The sequence below is a fragment of the Oncorhynchus keta genome, chromosome 7 (genome assembly GCF_023373465.1).
Source record: "Oncorhynchus keta strain PuntledgeMale-10-30-2019 chromosome 7, Oket_V2, whole genome shotgun sequence".
Lineage (NCBI taxonomy): Eukaryota > Metazoa > Chordata > Actinopteri > Salmoniformes > Salmonidae > Oncorhynchus > Oncorhynchus keta.
In genome coordinates, this window is record NC_068427.1 from 32,730,709 (window position 1) to 32,748,796 (window position 18,088).

The following is an 18,088-nucleotide window of genomic DNA, read 5'->3' on the forward strand; positions in this document are numbered from 1 at the left end:
ATCAGATAAGAGAGGCCCTGGAGATACCTCGTGGACCTTTTTAGACAGAAATGTACCATAAAAGATTGATATTTTGCATGCTTTGCAGGTTTCCCAGAAAAGATACCGCAGAAGACACTAACAGAATATGAATTCTTTATTTTTTAATTATAAAATCAATTATTTAACAGCTGGTGATATACAAACATCATTAAACACACATAGATTCTGATCAGAGAAATAAATAAACAGCCTCCTAATTGGTTCATTGTTTTGTCCCCAGTTGGATAAGCTGTCAATGTTGGAGCCTGTGACGGGGTTCAGCGAGACAAGCCAGGCTAAGATCCAGCTGATCCAACATCAGGACAGACAGAGTCACATCAGACACCTGTACAAGCTGGCTATCTCTCTGGGAGGAGATATCAGCAACACTGTACAACAGTTGGTGAGAAGACACACACAGCCACGTCAGACACCTGTACAAGCTGGCTATCTCTCTGGGAGGAGATATCAGCAACACTGTACAACAGTTGGTGAGAAGACACACACAGCCACGTCAGACACCTGTACAAGCTGGCTATCTCTCTGGGAGGAGATATCAGCAACACTGTACAACAGTTGGTGAGAAGACACACACAGCCACGTCAGACACCTGTACAAGCTGGCTATCTCTCTGGGAGGAGATATCAGCAACACTGTACAAGAGTTGGTGAGAAGACACACACAGCCACGTCAGACACCTGTACAAGCTGGCTATCTCTCTGGGAGGAGATATCAGCAACACTGTACAACAGTTGGTGAGAAGACACACACAGCCACGTCAGACACCTGTACAAGATGTCTATCTCTCTGGGAGGAGATATCAGCAACACTGTACAACAGTTGGTGAGAAGACACACACACAGCCACGTCAGACACCTGTACAAGCTGGCTATCTCTCTGGGAGGAGATATCAGCAACACTGTACAACAGTTGGTGAGAAGACACACACACAGCCACATCAGACACCTGTACAAGCTGGCTATCTCTCTGGGAGGAGATATCAGCAACACTGTACAAAAGTTGGTGAGAAGACACACACAGCCACGTCAGACACCTGTACAAGCTGGCTATCTCTCTGGGAGGAGATATCAGCAACACTGTACAACAGTTGGTGAGAAGACACACACAGCCACGTCAGACACCTGTACAAGCTGGCTATCTCTCTGGGAGGAGATATCAGCAACACTGTACAACAGTTGGTGAGAAGACACACACACAACCACGTCAGACACCTGTACAAGCTGGCTATCTCTCGGGGAGGAGATATCAGCAACACTGTACAACAGTTGGTGAGAAGACACACACAGCCACGTCAGACACCTGTACAAGATGGCTATCTCTCTGGGAAGAGATATTAGCAACACTGTACAACAGTTGGTGAGAAGACACACACACAGCCACGTCAGACACCTGTACAAGCTGGCTATCTCTCTGGGAGGAGATATCAGCAACACTGTACAACAGTTGGTGAGAAGACACACACAGCCACGTCAGACACCTGTACAAGATGGCTATCTCTCTGGGAAGAGATATTAGCAACACTGTACAACAGTTGGTGAGAAGACACACACACAGCCACGTCAGACACCTGTACAAGCTGGCTATCTCTCTGGGAGGAGATATCAGCAACACTGTACAACAGTTGGTGAGAAGACACACACACAGCCACGTCAGACACCTGTACAAGCTGGCTATCTCTCAGTAACACTGTCGGTGAGACTGCAAGGCAACACCTGATCATTCCCCGCTGTTTGTCTTGACCCTGAGTGTTTATTTTTATTTTTTAATTTAAAACTTTTTCCCCAGGGACAACCCATACTAATGATATGCTAAATAATACATATTAGTGTACTTTTTAAGATTGTTACATTTCCTGATCATTATCTAATAATAAAATAATGATCTTTCCTGCCGTCCCAGCATGACTCAGGATTCTCTGTACAGCGTCTGCAGGAGCGTCTGGAGAGACTGGAGAGAAGATGTGTTAACTGGAGTGCTGAAGCCAACAGGTGTGAAGAGAGCCTCACTAGCAACGTGTACTACTGTGTCTTCAAGGAGGAGATCACTGAGGTGAAACCCTCTCACTCACACACACACACACACACACACACACACACACACACACACACACACACACACACACACACACACACACACACACACACACACACACACACACACACACACACACACACACACACACACACACACACACACACACTTCTTCAGTAAAATAAACAGTGAAACAAACAACCCTTTGGCTTTATCTCAATTAGTCTATTAGTGTGGGTCAGGGCTCTCCAACCCTGTTCCTGGAGAGCTAACCTCCTGTAGGTTTTAACTCCAACCCTGTTCCTGGAGAGCTACCCTCCTGTAGGTTTTAACTCCAACCCTGTTTCTGGAGAGCTACCATCCTGTAGGTTTTCACGCCAACCCTGTTCCTGGAGAGCTACCCTCCTGTAGATTTCAACTCCAACCCTGTTCCTGGAGAGCTACCATCCTGTAGGTTTTAACTCCAACCCTGTTTCTGGAGAGCTACCATCCTGTAGGTTTTCACGCCAACCCTGTTCCTAGAGAGCTACCCTCCTGTAGATTTCAACTCCAACCCTGTTCCTGGAGAGCTACCATCCTGTAGGTTTTAACTCCAACCCTGTTTCTGGAGAGCTACCATCCTGTAGGTTTTAACTCCAACCCTGTTCCTGGAGAGCCACCCTCCTGTAGGTTTTAACTCCAGCCCTGTTCCTGGAGAGCTACCATCCTGTAGGTTTTAACTCTAACTCTGTTCCTTGAGAGCTACCCTCCTGTAGGTTTTAACTCCAGCCCTGTTCCTGGAGAGCTACCATCCTGTAGGTTTTAACTCCAGCCCTGTTCCTGGAGAGCTACCATCCTGTAGGTTTTAACTCCAACCCTGTTTCTGGAGAGCTACCCTCCTGTAGGTTTTTGCTCCAACCCGAGTTTTAGCTAATCTGATTCAACCAGCTAATTATTAGTATCAGGTGTGCTAAATTAGGGTTGGAGTGAACCTACAGGATGGTAGCTCTCCAGGAACAGGGTTATGCACCCCAATTTATCTAACCCAGGCCCCAGATCAAGATCTCAATTTATCTAACCCAGGCCACAGATCAAGATCTCAATTGATCTAACCCAGGTCCCAGATCAAGAGCTCAATGTATCTAACCCAGGCCCCAGATCAAGAGCTCAATGAATCTAACCCAGGCCCCAGATCAAGAGCTCAATGAATCTAACCCAGGCCCCTGATCAAGAGCTCAATGTATCTAACCCAGGCCCCAGATCAAGAGCTACATTTTTCTAACACAGAACTCAGATCAAGAGCTCAATTGATCTAACCCAGATCAAGAACTCACTTGATCTAACCTAGGCCCCAGATCAAGAGCTCAAGATTGGGGCTTTTAGGACTGTGATCCTTGTCTCTAGAGGGTCTATATTCAAAGTGACATTCCCTCCCTCCCTCTCCTCCCTCTCTTTTTCCTTCCCCCTCCATCCATTTGTCTCACGTTACTCCAGTCAAGAGAGCAGATTCCTCTCCTATCAGCTGTGGAAGGGAGAACCAAATGAGAGGCCTCAATACCAGGGCCTCATCCCCTACTTATTAGGAATTCCCTTGGCCTAATAATGATTATATCTGCATGTCATATGTAGGCCTGTGGGTGGTACTAATCTAAAGTTTGCACACGTCTTTATCAGTGAACATGTTTCCTGTTCCAAATCTATTCATGCTACTCTATTTTTACTCCAACACACCCTTTATGGCACAGCCAAGATGTTTGTCCTCTACCTCCATCTTGTGGACGATGTTGTCAGTATGTAAGTGTTGATGCAACTTGAGATGCTCTGTTTTAATATACTTTTTGTTGATCCATTTCTTATTAATTCACCACTATATCAGTTTTCATTGTTAATAACTGCCATCAGAAGGTTGTTTTCATTACGGTGTTTCTGTTACCTCACACTGCTTGTTTATACATACCCTAGAAAGGCTCCATCTACTGTATAATACAGTAGATGAGGGCATAATTATTATTTTCTGGTTAGGTTATTTCATCTGGCCAGCAGAGGGAGCCGCTGTAGCCTCCTGAGAGAAAGTAGAGGGGCCCTAAATATGTCATGAATATCACCTTGCTTGGACCATTACTTGGAATACATGTGATACAGGTTGACATACATCTCTGTTCTCACTATGCTAAGGACACCATACAGTTGGCTGAGCATACCTAGACTTTTACCAGACACTGCTGCAGGGGTGTACTCTTTCAGTGCATTCGGAAAGTATTCAGACCCCTTGACTTTTTCAACATTTTATTACATAACAACCTTATTCTAAAATGGATTATATAGTTTTTCCCCTCATTAATCTACACACAATACCCCATAATGACAAAGCAAAAACAGGTTTTTGTTTGCAAATTAAAAAAATGATATCACCACATTACAATATCACATTTCCATAAGTAAACCCAGACCCTTTACTCTGTACTTTGTTGAAGCACCTTCGGCAGGGATTACAGCCTCAAGTCTTTGGTGTGACACTACAAGCTTGGCACACCTGTATTTGGGGAGTTTCTCACATTCTTCCCTGCAGATCTTCACAAGCTCTGTCAGGTTTGATGGGGAGCATCACTGCACAGCTATTTTCAGGTCTGTTCGATCGGGTTCAAGTTCGGGCTCTGGCTGGGCCACTCAAGGACATTCAGACACTTGTCTCAAAGCCACTCCTGCGTTGTCTTGGCTGTGTGCTTAATGTCGTTGTCCTGTTGGAAGCTGGACATTCACCAAAGTCTGAGCTCCTGACCGCTCTGGAGCAGGTTTCCATCAAGGATATCTCTGTACTTTGCTCCATTCTCTCTGTACTTTGCTCCCTCCATCCTGACTTGCCTCCCTGTCCCTGCCTCTGAAAAACATCCCCATGATGCTGCAACCACCATGCTTCATAGTAGGGATGGATTTCCTCCAGACATGACTCTTGGCATTAAGGCTGAACAGTTCAATCTTGGTTTCATCAGACCAGAAAATCTTGTTTCTCATGGCCTGAGAGTCCTTAAGGTGCTTTTTGGCAAACTCCAAGCGTGCTGTCATGTGCCTTTTACCGAGGAGTGGCTTCTGTCTGGCCACTCTATCATGAAGGCCTGATTGGTGGAGTGCTGCAGGGATGGTTGTCCTTCTGGAAGGTTCTCCCATCTACACAAAGGAACTCTGTAAGAGTGACCATCATGTTCTTGGTCACCTCCCTGACCAAGACCTTTCTCCCCCGATTGCTCAGTTTGGCCAGGCTTCTTGTGTGGTTCCAAACTTCTTCCATTTAAGAATGATGGAGGCCACTGTGATCTTGGGGACCTTCAATGCTGCAGACATGTTGTGGTACCCTTCCCCAGATCTGTGCCTCAACACAATCCTATCTCGGACTACGGACAATTCCTTCGACCTCATGGCTTGTTTTTTTGCTCCGACGTGCACCGTCAACTGTGGGACCTTAACTAGACAGGTGTGTGCCTTTCCAAAGCATGTCCAATCAATTGAATTTATCACAGGTGGACTCCAATCAAGTTGTAGAAACATCTCCAGGATGATTAATGGAAACAGGATGCACCTGAGCTCAATTTTGAGTCTCATAGCAAAGGGTCTGAAAACTTATGTAAAAAAACCTGTTTTCGCTTTGTCTACACTTTGTATAGATTGATGAGGAGAAACATGTATTCAGTACATTTTAGAATAAGGCTGTAATGTAACAAAATGTGGAAAAGGTCAAGGGGTCTGAATACTTTCCGAATGCACTATATTTAAAAGTTGGTGTTAATTCCATTTAAAATCAGGAAGTACAGTAAATTGAAATTCCAATGTCAATTGCCTTATTAAATAGTATAGGAATTTCTGTTTACTTCCTGCATTGACATGGAATAAACTCCGATCATGTCTTATGTAATCGTACAGACCACTCTACAATAATGTTTTTGTGCATGAATAAAGATACATTAGTAACTACTAAGTATTTCATATAAGTATTAAGCTGTAATGGTATGAAATTGAAATAAATTTAGCTTAGAAATTGAAAGGAGGGACTTTCTCTCTTTGCTGTGCCATGAAATAGACAGATGGGATATAGCTTATCAGAATTGACCAGGATTGACCTTTTGTAGCAGGTTAAGAGAACTAACGCAGCAGGTTAGGAAAAGGGTTAGGCTTAGCTAAAAGGCAAAAAATGTCAACTTTAGATGTCACTTTGACTAGCCAACAGCCTTTTATAAATATGGATGAGTAGACATGGTATTTTATTAGCAGGAGCAGTTGCTGCTGCCCATCAGCTGGGGTGAGACTCAATTTAAAGCCGATTAAGCTCTCAGACCGTACCCTCATACAGTAGCACAGCCTAAACTAGGTCTACTTCCCTCAAGGGCCATACTTCTCTGGTTCTGCAAACTAAAGGCCCATTTTTTTCTTGAGCGGATGGTCAGGGGGCGGAGCATAAATTCTAGACTGCAAATTGACCGCAAGAAGCCCAAACATAATATTTGACAAATGTATAATTTCAAACCTTGCTTATAACTTACGATCACATACAGTATATTTCTATCATACTGTTACGCAACACCCTGCTACAACTCAACTCTCCGTGAAGTGAAAGAGGTATGGACTGTAGGTGTGAGTAAGGATGACAAAAGGCAGAGAATTTGCCGTTTACTAGGAATTTATTCCTTCGCACGGTAATATGGGGAAAAGGGTCTGGACGGAACCAAAGCAAAGAAAGTAAATATCAATGCCCCTTCTCCTATCTTACCTGCCCGTACCTATCTTACCTTACCAAAATACAGGGGGGTGGTCCGCCCAGGTCTTACCACTTCAAGACTATACTATGGGTATGCCTACTTTTCCTAACCTCTTGCACTCCCTTACCCCCTGGGAACAAATGAAACAGAATATTAACAATTTCAAACACACTGATGTCATCAAATAGGCTCTGACTGAGCAACAAACTCACACGGAACATACCACGAAATTGGGGTATCTAATTGTTTTAGTAGCTACTCTCTTGTCTCATCGCTACGACTCCCGTACGGGCTCGGGAGAGACGAAGGTTGAAAGTCATGTGTCCTCCAATACACAACCCAACAAGGCGCACTGCGCACAGCGAGCATCCAACCCGGAAGCCAGCCGCACCGGAGGAAACACCGTGCACCCGGCAACCTTGGTTAGCGCGCACTGCGCCCGACCCGCTGGAGTCGCTGGTGCGTGATGAGACAAGGACATCCCTACCTGCCAAACCCTCCCTAACCCGGACGACGCTAGGCCAATTGTGCGTCGCCCCACGGACCTCCCGGTCGCGGCACGAACCCAGAGTCTGATGGCGCAGCTGGCGCTGCAGTATAGCGCCCTTACCCACTGCGCCACCCGGGAGGCCCCAGCAATCATCTTTCTTCAATGACCTCCCAGCAATGATCTCTCTCCTGAACAACTGGCTTTTATAACTGGAGAAGGAGTCTAATGGGATACAGCTGTAACTTGACGAGGGGGCGGGGTCAGATCCAATTAGCTGTGGAGTCGACCAATCAGCTGCTTTGGGGATTTCAGGAAGCCATCTCCTGAAACACACTCAAATACAAACTACAACACAGTAACTGGGGAACGTAACATATGCATGGGAATCTTTGTCATCTGTAATCTCGAAATAGTATTTCTTAATGGGTATGTTTATAGTTCTCTAAAGGCTATTTACTTTGGTTCTATTAAGTTATCAGTGGGTCAGGTCTCAGTTACATCTCCGTAGCATCTGGCTCAGTAGCTATACAGTAATTGCTTTGAGACATCAAACAGACTTTCCTTAATGTTTCCTTCTTGTTTCTCTCTCTCAAAATTCACTTTAAGGGCTTCATTGGCATGGAAAACATATGTTAACATTGTCAAAGCAAGTGAAGTAGATAATAAACCATAAACATTTAAAGTAAACATTCCACTCACAAAAGTAAAAAAATATTAGACATTTCAAATGTCATATTATGTGCAAATTGTTAAAATACACAAGGGGAAATAAATATGGGTTGTATTTACAATGGTGTTTGTTCTTCACTGGTTGCCCTTTCCTTGTGGCAACAGGTCACAAATATTGCTGCTTTGATGGCACTGGTATTTCATTCACCCTGTAGATAAGGGAGTTTATCAACATTTGGTTTGTTTTCAAGTTATTTGTGGATCTTTGTAATCTAAGGGAAATATGTGTCTCTAATATGGTCATACACCTCATTTTGTGGGCAGTGTGCACGTAGCCTGTCTTTCTCTTGAGAGCCAGGTCTGCCTACGGTGGCCTTCCTCAATAGCAAGGCTATGCTCACTGAGTCTGTACATAGTCAAAGCTTTCCTTAAGTTTGGGTCAATCACAGTGGTCAGGTATTCTGCTTAGGGCCAAATAGCATTATAGTTTGCTCTGTTTTTTTGTTAATTCTTTCCAATGTGTTAAGTAATTATCTTTTTGTTTACTTATGATTTGGTTGGGTCTAATTGTGTTGCTATCCTCGGGCTCTTTTAGGGTGTGTTTATGTTTGTGAACAGAGCCCCAGAACCAGCTTGTTTAGGGGACTCTTCTCCAGGTTCATCTCTCTGTAGGTGATGGCTTTGTTATGGAAGGTTTGGGAATCGCTTCCTTTTAGGTGTTTGTAGAATTTAATGGCTTTTTTCTGGATTTTGATAATTCTGCTCTACATGCATTATTTGGTGTTTGACACTGAGGATATTTTTGCAAAATTCTGCATTGCAGAGTCTCAATTTGGTGTTTGTCCCATATAGTGAATTCTTGGTTTGTGAGCAGACCCCAGACCTTAAAAGGCAATGGGTTCTATAACTGATTCAAGTATTTTTAGCCAGATCCTAAATGGTATGTTGAATTTTATGTTCCTTTTGGTGGCATAGAAGACCCTTCTTGCCTTGTCTCTCAGCTCGTTCACAGCGTTGTGGAAGTTACCTGTGGCGCTGATGTTTAGGCCGAGGTATGCATCGTTTTTTGTGTGCTCTAGGGCAACCGTGTCTAGATGGAATTCATATTTGTGGTCCTGGCAACTGGACATTTTTTGGAACACCATTATTTTTGTCTTATTGAGATTTACTGTCAGGGCCCAGGTCTGACAGAATCTGTGCAGAACTGAACATGGCGGTGTTCGCTTTAGCAATCTCACTGGATTAAAGACCTCCTCCATTCCTGTCATTATTGAAGAGATTATGATATCTCGCATCTCAAAATAGAGCTACTTAATGTTAGATCCCTCACTTCCAAGGCAGTTATAGTCAATTAACTCATCATAATATTGATGTGATTGGCCAGACTGAAACATGGCTTAAGCCTGATGAATTTACTATGTTAAATGAGGCCTCTCCTCCTGGTTACACGAGTGACCATATCCCCCACGGACACCACAAATGTTGCTAACATTTACAATAGCAAATTTAAATTTACAAAAAGAAAAATGACTGCATCTTTTGAGCTTCTAGTCATGAAATCTATGCAGCCTACTCAATCACTTTTTATATCTACTATCTACCTCCTGGGCCGTATACAGTGTTCCTCACTGAGTTCCCTAAATTCCCCCAACACCGCTTTCCATGAATTTGTATAGCAGACCCTCTTGCCAAAATAGGTCAAAAGCTTTTTTGAAATCAACAAAGCATGAGAAGACTTTGCCTTTGTTTTGGTTTGTTTGTTTGTCAATTAGGGTGTGCAGGGTGAACACATGGTCTGTCTTACGGTAATTTGGTAAAAAGCCAATTTGACATTTGCTCAGTACATTGGTTTCACTGAGTAAATGTACAAGTCTGCTGTTAATGATAATGCATAGGATTTTCCCACGTTTGATGTTGACGCATATACCACGGTTGTGTGTGTGTGTGTGTGTGTGTGTGTGTGTGTGTGTGTGTGTGTGTGTGTGTGTGTGTGTGTGTGTGTGTGTGTGTGTGTGTGTGTGTGTGTGTGTGTGTGTGTGTGTGTGAAACAGACACTCCCCATGTACCCATCTCAGCTAGGGAAAAAGATAGTTAGATATAGTTATACGAGGTTCCCAAAATGGGATGTACAGGGAGGCTGGTTAGGCTGCAGCTGTCCTTGTCTGACATATGAGCTGGTCATTCGGAGACTCTACACCTCTGCAGAAGCCCGTCGGCTGATACAGAAATGGCCCTACTGTATAAATCATGTCTCCAGTCTTAGCCAATAAATGCACCAAAATAATCCTTACACTGAGTGAATCTGAATCCAACCCTGCTCTGCTCCACTTTTCTGTTTTCCTGCCAAGATAGGATACCCTAACCCAGCCCTCCCCCTCCTTCATATCTCTGGTGGTGCTGTTAGATGGTACTTGTTCAATGTTCTGTAACTGTATTAACGGGAGTGAATTACAATGGATTTACATGTCAACGCAGATAAGAAACACAGGATGATGATGATGATAAGAGCGTCTGCTAAATGACTTAAATGTAAATGTAAATGATGATGATGATGATGATATGAGGCTTTTATGTCTTAACTGATTTAAATGTTTTGTATTCTGATTTAAAATATTTGTTATTAATAGATCATGATTCTTTTCATTTCAGCTGAGAAAGTCATTCAAGGACCTCAAGAAGAAATTCAACAACTTGAAGTTCAATTATATGAAGAAAAACGACAAGTCAAGGAACCTGAAAGCAGTGAAAAACCAAATCCAGCAGATCGAGATTTATGTTGAAAAGTTACAGGTGAGACACACCCTGTTTGCCACTACAACAACAACAAAATCACATTTCCCTCATTCCCTGCTGTTCAATGGTTTTGAAATTATTCCTAGGTCATGCATATTTTGTTTGCCTCTTTCTCTCTTGATCCAGATATTGCAGAAACGGGTGCAGGTATTTACAGTTAAAGTGACTTCCAGCACAGAGAAGCAACTAATAGGCAGTAGCCCCAGAGAGATAGAGGATGCTGTTAATGAGCTACAGAGACAGCTGGGGGACTTTGACAAGACTGTGGAGGAGTACAAGCAGAATCTGGACATGAGCGTAAAGCTGCAGCAAGCCATGGATGAGGTGTGGATGGAGAAACATAAGACAAAATAGTTTACCCTCCACTTGCCAATGTGGAGGGTAAACTTGCCAATAGCCAACACTTGCCAATAGTTTACCCTCCACTTGAAAAAAAATGTCGATAAAAAAATCCAATAACATCTTGTCAGAAAGCGTCATAAAGGAAATGGAGGAATTGGATATAGCGTATTTTGTGTTCGCCTAATATCTGCCGCAATTGTCTTCACGATTTTTTCTGCTTTTGAATTTCAGTATAACTTCTGGTGTGATGAAGCAAGTGCTACAATTGTGAGAGTAGGGAAGTACTCTTCCCAGTGTAAGACCAGGGAAGCAGTGTCTATTCTATACAAGCAGTTTGAGAAGTTTGTTTGGCCCACTGTGCCCCAGCAAGAGGAGAGGATCAGCCAAATCACAGAACTGGCTGTCTGTCTGCATGGTAAGGAAACAATAAACCACCATCTTGACTTTAGACAGAATTCTTATGGTCAGCTTTTTGGGAGTAAGAAAAATTATTCCAACATAAAGCTGACCAAAAATGCTATTTCAAAATGTGGGGGGACATGTCCCCCTGTCCTTATTGGAAGTCACACCCATGACACTGGCATTGAGCACTGTATGAACTGTTTTTAATGTACAGGTGCTGAGGAGGGAAATAAATATACTGAGAAAACTGTCACCAGACACAATGAGATAGTGGAATCGATAAAGGAACTATCTAATGGATTGATGGATTTGGAGGCTAAACTACAGGTACGATGAAAAAAAACTTTTTTGCCTGGTTATTTTCCTTAGATATTTTACTAGAAAATGCCTCTTGAAAATATGTGATTGTTCTCTAATTTCAGACTGAGGCTTTGAAGCAGGAGCCTGAAATAAAAGAATTGGATAATGACATACAAGAGGAAAACAAACAAGAGAAAAAATCTAACCAAGAAACAGAGAAAGCTGAGATGTACCCCCAGGAGTCTCTTGATGTGGTATGTTTATTGATAAGGAAACAATACACCATTTTGTTGGCTTCAGTGAGTTTTGGATCCCACTTCTGAAACCATCTGTAATCTGTCAAAAAATATTTATATATTTTCAGTCTCACAGTTTTTTATCATACTGTGTGAAATGTGGGTTTCATTTATTTTTGGGACATTATAATGTATGATTTCAGCAGTCTGAGCTAAAAGAAACTGGACACACTCCCGAACTAACCATGGGAATGAACGGGAAAGAGGTACCCATCAAAATAATTGAAAACACAAGAAGCAAGAAACCTCAAATCCGCAAAACAAGGAGCCAGGAACTACCAGATAAACTCCACCCAGAACATCACAACAAAGTGTTATCAGAGAGCAGGTACCTTCAACCACCACCACCGTTATCTACACGTACATCCTCCACTCACTCACTCACTCACTCACTCACTCACTCACTCACTCACTCGCTCGCTCGCTCGCTCGCTCACTCACACACACACACACACACACACACACACACACACACACACACACACACACACACACACACACACACACACACACACACACACACACACACACACACACACACACAGGGCCGTGCACAGACCTTTCAGGGGACAGGTGTTAACGGGCATCCCCATGAGCATAGGAATATTTGTTTCTGCAACAAAATATATTACTTTAGTGCCTTGCTGCAAACAGGATACATGTTTTGGAATATTTTTATTCTGTACAGGCTTCCCTCTTTTCACTCTGTCAATTTTGTTATTATTGTGGAGTAACTACAATGTTGTTGATCCATGCTCAGTTTTCTCCTGTCACAGCCATTTAACTCTGTAACTGTTTTAAAGTCACCATTGGTATCATGGTGAAAACCCTGAGTGGTTTCCTTCCTCTCCAGCAACTGAGTTAGAAAGGACGCCTGTATATTTGTAGTGATTGGGTTTATTGATACACAATCCAAAACGTAATTAATACATTCACCATGCTCAAAGGGATATTCAATGTCTGAACACAGTATAATGCACAAGGTGTAATTTCGTATTTGGGTAGTTTTATTCTTGTCTTGTCAGTCATTGCATACCTTAGAGAGTTATTTATAACTTAACAGAAATGTAAAGAAATGTCCAGATTAACTAGCCAATGTCAGCAAAAGTTTTTTAGCCCATATATTTTGTTGTAATGTTTGAGTCACTCAAATATCACATGAATAAACATTAGGCATGGCAAAATATGTAGAACTGCAACATTCTCTCCACCAACAAGAAGGGTGTAAACAGTTTGTGTCATGAACAGTGCTTGTGCCCATAGAAATAGACATGGCGGGAGAGTGGGATGTTCTCCAATGCTGGATGGGGGGCCTGAGTGAAGAAAGAGAACCCCTGGTCTAGACTATCTGTGTTGCTGCTGCCGACTGAGGAAGGGATGGAGTTGGTTCGGAGCGAGTGTCGTTGTTGCAGCCTATCTACTCTCTTTCTGCCTCTGTTTTGCGTGTATCAGTCAACCAGACCAAATATTGGTGATGTTAATCAAATGTTATGCCTCTGTAGCAGTAGTGTTGATATTTACTAACTAGGTAGCTTGAACGTTGACTGCATCTCAAGCCATGCATGTTTGGATACCGGGCTTGCGCAAGGTCTGTACAGGGCAGACCAACAAGTACAACCAACGGACAAGGTGTGAATGTGGGTGTGGCGAACTTGTTGCCACAACTTGCAGGCAACAATGACAAAACTTTATAAAAAATATAATACGTATACCACCACCCAAAAGGGCAGTGGCGGATGGGACAGCAAAGGGGCATGTGCTGGGCACAGGTTGACTCCTATCTGTGCACGTGCCTGCACACGCACACACACACATACACTCACACACACAGATTCCTCTCCCCTTAAATTTTTTGTATTGTTGATTTTCTTTTTTGGTTTATTCTGTTTCTTTGTAGCTATTATAAATAGACTTTGGCTCCATGAAAACGCTCTATAAAACCCATGTATTATTATAATTATTATAGGTATCATACCCGGGGGTTGTGCTCGGAGACCAGCAGAGTGGAGACTATCACCAGCAGGTTGACGATGGAGAGAAAAGAGCAGCTGAGCACCTCCTTCTCATGTACACAGACCTTCAACCTGTCCTGTTCACCGCTGGAGAGAGACAGGAAAGTCCATATGCTCAACGAGGCAGGAATCAAGTCTCTGGTCACCCCTCCTACTATTATTTCTCCTCTTGCCTTCGCTTCGGCTCCCAGCTTCTCTGATATACAGAGAGAGTTCCAGAAGAAGGAGAGACAGGGCCCTGCTCAGAGGAACTTCCCTGGGTTTCATACTTCTAATACTGATCAGGTTCGTCTTCTTAAGTCCTCAAACAATTGGTTTCCCCTGTTGTTTTTCATTTCCTGAAGTCCTTTTTGTTTTTTGAGGTATTATCATGACTTATCATACTTCACTACTACTGGGGTTTTCTGTCCCAAGACCCCATACATAAGGGATCTGTATGTGACATGCTTTTATTTTGACCTCTCTCTGATTGTTTATTTTTTCTAATCCTTACAGGGTGAGCCTTTCCCCCAGGATGCATCACTTCTGCTGCCGCCCGCAGGTGGTCTGACGGAGAGGAACCTTCAGCGGCATAACCTCATGACAGAAGAGTCCCTGTCCAACGACGAATATGAGTGCACTTCCCCCGACGACATCTCCCTGCCCCCGCTTTCCGAGACCCCAGAGTCCAACATCGTCCTATCAGAGAATGACCTGGACCTGGATGGTTTCTGTCTCAGCTCCCAGTCCCACACCATTCACATCAACCAGTACAGCCACCAGTTACACTCCACACATAATGACTACAGCAACAGCCAGAGCCAACAGAGGATCAGAGAGCAGACTGTAAGCTGTCCCTCTCCTACAGGGGGCCTCAACACCAACTTCAGACCAGAGTCCTCTTCTTTCGTCCACAGCCCCCTGACTGTCCCAGCACCAAGCCTGGTCTCAAACACACTCTTCAATATTATGAAAAGCAGGGGCATCGCCAACCTCCCAAATCTTCCACCGGTCGGCCCCCCAGGCCTAAACGAGTGCCACCAGACCGTGTATTCCGTGCATGAGAGCTCTGTCACAGAGACGCAGGAGAAAGTGCATGACCCTAGCACCATGATGGTCCGAGGATCTGCCTTCCCCGCTGCTGCTGCCGCCGCTAGCACTCTTAACACGCATGCTACCCCCTCCCCATTAACCACCACAGCAGTCACACTCACAGACCAGGGCCAAGACCCAGACCTCTGCAATCCCACAGCCATCAGAGAAGAGATCAGGCTGCCTGGTACCAGCCGGTCCATGGGGAGCACCCTAGCAGGCCAGGGCCCTCCTCACTTCTCCAAACTACTGTCTAGTCCCACAGTTATGGAGGGGTCGCCTGTGACCCTGGAAGTGGAGGTCACTGGATTTCCAGAGCCTACTTTAACATGGTGGGTAGCTCATAGACTTTAGTCATTCATTATCATAGAATCTGCCTCTGAAGTGGCATCCTATTCCCTATGTTGTGCACTACTTTTGGCCAGAAGTAGTGCACTCTAAAGGGTATAGGTCAAGGTGTCATTTCTGACACAGATGGAGTATTGGTGCAAGTAGAAATGGAACAGTAGAACTTCATTATTTTAATATAATCTGTATTAATTTTACTCTTCATAAGCGTGAAAAGTCTGGTTACAGTAGTATTAACAGTCACTGCTTTATGTGTTGGGGATATTTTATTAATCAATTCCAAAAGGATCATTCAGGTGGAAAGGAAAGGACACATTGAGAAATTATAAGATAGATTTCTAAACTGCATAAGTAGTGTTAAATCTGAATCCACAAGTCATGTTTTGTGGATAACATAATATGAATTTATTGGAGTAAAATCCTTTACTGTTGTTTGACTTATCTCGCCTTTTGTTTTGATTCCTGTTTAATAACACAACTTTGATACCACGTTTGATCATTAATGGCACGCTCTAATTTTAAATAATCTAGTTGTTTTGATTGATTGTGCTTCAGCTCACCCTTTGATAAATAGGAATGTGATTTGTGTTTTTCTTGTTGTGTGATTGTGTGATAATTGACTTCTTGCTTTAGGTTCAAGAATGGAGAGAAACTGACCAATGATGAGCACATAGAACTGTCCCAAAAAGAAGGCAAACATGCATTGTTTATACAGAAAGTCACTGAGGCCGACGCAGGTCTCTATGTGTGTGGTGCCGTCAACTCAAGTGGCACCCTATCTTCTAGCGCCGCCCTTCAGGTGAATGCAGGTAACAACAGATGTCCCGATCCCAGCTGCCCTCTTCTCAAACTGAACTGGCACACTTGTTTTGGCACTCTGTGTTTTCTCCTGTATCTCCTGTACCTACTGCTCTTATGAAGAAAGAAACAAATATATTAAGCTTTTTACTGCCAGTACCTTTTCCACTCTCACAAAAATGGGAAGTAGTGTTGACTTTGAACAGTAGTACACTGGGTAACCCTAACTTCAACTGTATGGATGCATGTGGTGTCACCTCCAAACCTGGACACCACCACCACCCTATTACACCCAAAACCACCTGTGTGTATGAAGGTCGGGTTCATTTATTTTGTAGATTTGTATTTAATCTCTGCATAAAAGTATAATCTCAATTAATTTATATCTCAACCAACTCCTTCGTATACTTTCAACTCCTTCGTATACTTTCAACTCCTTCGTATACTTTCAACTCCTTCGTATACTTTTGTTTAGAAAGTCAGAGTCAGTGCGTTGAGTCTGTGCCTCCATGACTAAAATGGTCTCCAATTACAGAATCAAGGTATTAATTTACGAATAAAATGCTAAAATCAGTCATTTAGCCAATTTCTCTTTTATTGTATTACGCCCATCCTAAACTTCAAAGCTCGGAGATTAGATGGTAAATTGTTTCAGCCAAATGACCTTATTAAATGTATTTTAAATAAAGTAATGCAGCTTCCGAGTCAAAGGTTTCATGAATTGTTTGTGCTCCCTCTACTACCATCTTGTTATATCCGTTGTATGGTTCTACAGTTTAATGGTCATGTAAGATGCACATTTATAAAATTATCTATCAGATCATTTTTTGCTGTTTTTGTATTTCACTTTTATCACTTCACCCCCCACACTAAAATCAAAATACACTTAATTAAGGGCAACATTACTTTTTAATTATTTGAAGATTTACATAATTGATTTACTAATTGACTATAGCTAGGTTTCCATCGTGCAAATATTCTAAAATCTACATTAAAACAATATGTGCATTTTCAGACTAGAGATGTGTTTCCATCAAATGGTGGTGGATAAAAGTCTGTGCGTGATGTAAAGTAGTGTACAAAATTATATTTTGTTGCAGTTAAAAAACCCATGTACCGGATAAAAAACCCAAGTTAATTGGGTTTGCATCACATTTTCAACTCTACTAATGATTTTTTCACAAAAATATATATAGCGTTATATAGCGAATGTGCCCACTCCAGTATTGGCACGTGCATCTTAGCCAAAAGCTCACAGATACAGTGTGTGTATAGCCTACACTACTGTTCAAAAGCTTGGGGTCACTTAGAAATGTCCTTGTTTTTGAAAGAAAAGCATAGTTTTGTCCATTAAATAACATCAACATCATTAATAACATCAAATGGATCAGAAATACAGTGTAGACATTGTTAATGTTATAAATAACTATTGTACCTGGAAATGGCTGATTTATTTATGGAATAGCTACACAGGCGTACAGAGGACCATTATCAGCAACCATCACTCTTGTGTTCCAATGGCACGTTGTGTTAGCTAATCCAAGTTTATCATTTTAAAAAGGCTAATTGATCATTATAAAACCCTTTTGCAATTATGTTAGCACAGCTGAAAACTGTTGTCCTGATTGAAGAAGCAATTTATTTATTTTTTATTTCACCTTTATTTAACCAGGTAGACTAGTTGAGAACAAGTTCTCATTTGCAACTGCGACCTGGCCAAGATAAAGCATAGCAGTGTAAACAGAGTTACAAATGGAGTAAACCATT

The 18,088-nt window shown here is 42.6% G+C and overlaps 1 protein-coding gene and 1 long non-coding RNA gene across 5 annotated transcripts in view; one reads left to right on the forward strand and one right to left on the reverse strand.

Annotated features, from left to right (window-relative positions):
* LOC118385846 (coiled-coil domain-containing protein 141-like) overlaps positions 1 to 17,025 on the forward strand; it is a 36,970-nt gene extending 19,945 nt beyond the window's left edge. Inside the window, exons 16-26 of one of the 3 annotated variants that reach the window (XM_052522658.1) lie at positions 263 to 424; positions 1,942 to 2,091; positions 10,609 to 10,749; positions 10,879 to 11,076; positions 11,326 to 11,509; positions 11,711 to 11,823; positions 11,919 to 12,050; positions 12,239 to 12,420; positions 14,059 to 14,389; positions 14,600 to 15,507; positions 16,157 to 17,025. In XM_052522658.1, the coding sequence (XP_052378618.1) occupies positions 263 to 424; positions 1,942 to 2,091; positions 10,609 to 10,749; positions 10,879 to 11,076; positions 11,326 to 11,509; positions 11,711 to 11,823; positions 11,919 to 12,050; positions 12,239 to 12,420; positions 14,059 to 14,389; positions 14,600 to 15,507; positions 16,157 to 16,442 (2,787 nt within the window). In that variant the 3' untranslated portion in view covers positions 16,443 to 17,025. Of the gene's footprint in view, positions 1 to 262; positions 425 to 1,941; positions 2,092 to 10,608; positions 10,750 to 10,878; positions 11,077 to 11,325; positions 11,510 to 11,710; positions 11,824 to 11,918; positions 12,051 to 12,235; positions 12,421 to 14,058; positions 14,390 to 14,599; positions 15,508 to 16,156 lie in introns of all 3 variants that reach the window. The other 2 variants (XM_052522659.1, XM_052522657.1) reach the window with 2 other exon arrangements.
* LOC127931131 (uncharacterized) lies at positions 522 to 1,714 on the reverse strand. Of its 2 annotated transcripts, XR_008139870.1 has the most exons (5): positions 1,610 to 1,714; positions 1,432 to 1,519; positions 1,076 to 1,163; positions 720 to 807; positions 522 to 631 (listed from the first exon to the last, which is right to left on the reverse strand). It is a non-coding gene; the product is annotated as an uncharacterized LOC127931131 (long non-coding RNA). The 2 variants fall into 2 exon arrangements; XR_008139871.1 differs by lacking the exon at positions 1,076 to 1,163.
* Positions 17,026 to 18,088: the final 1,063 nt, after the last annotated feature.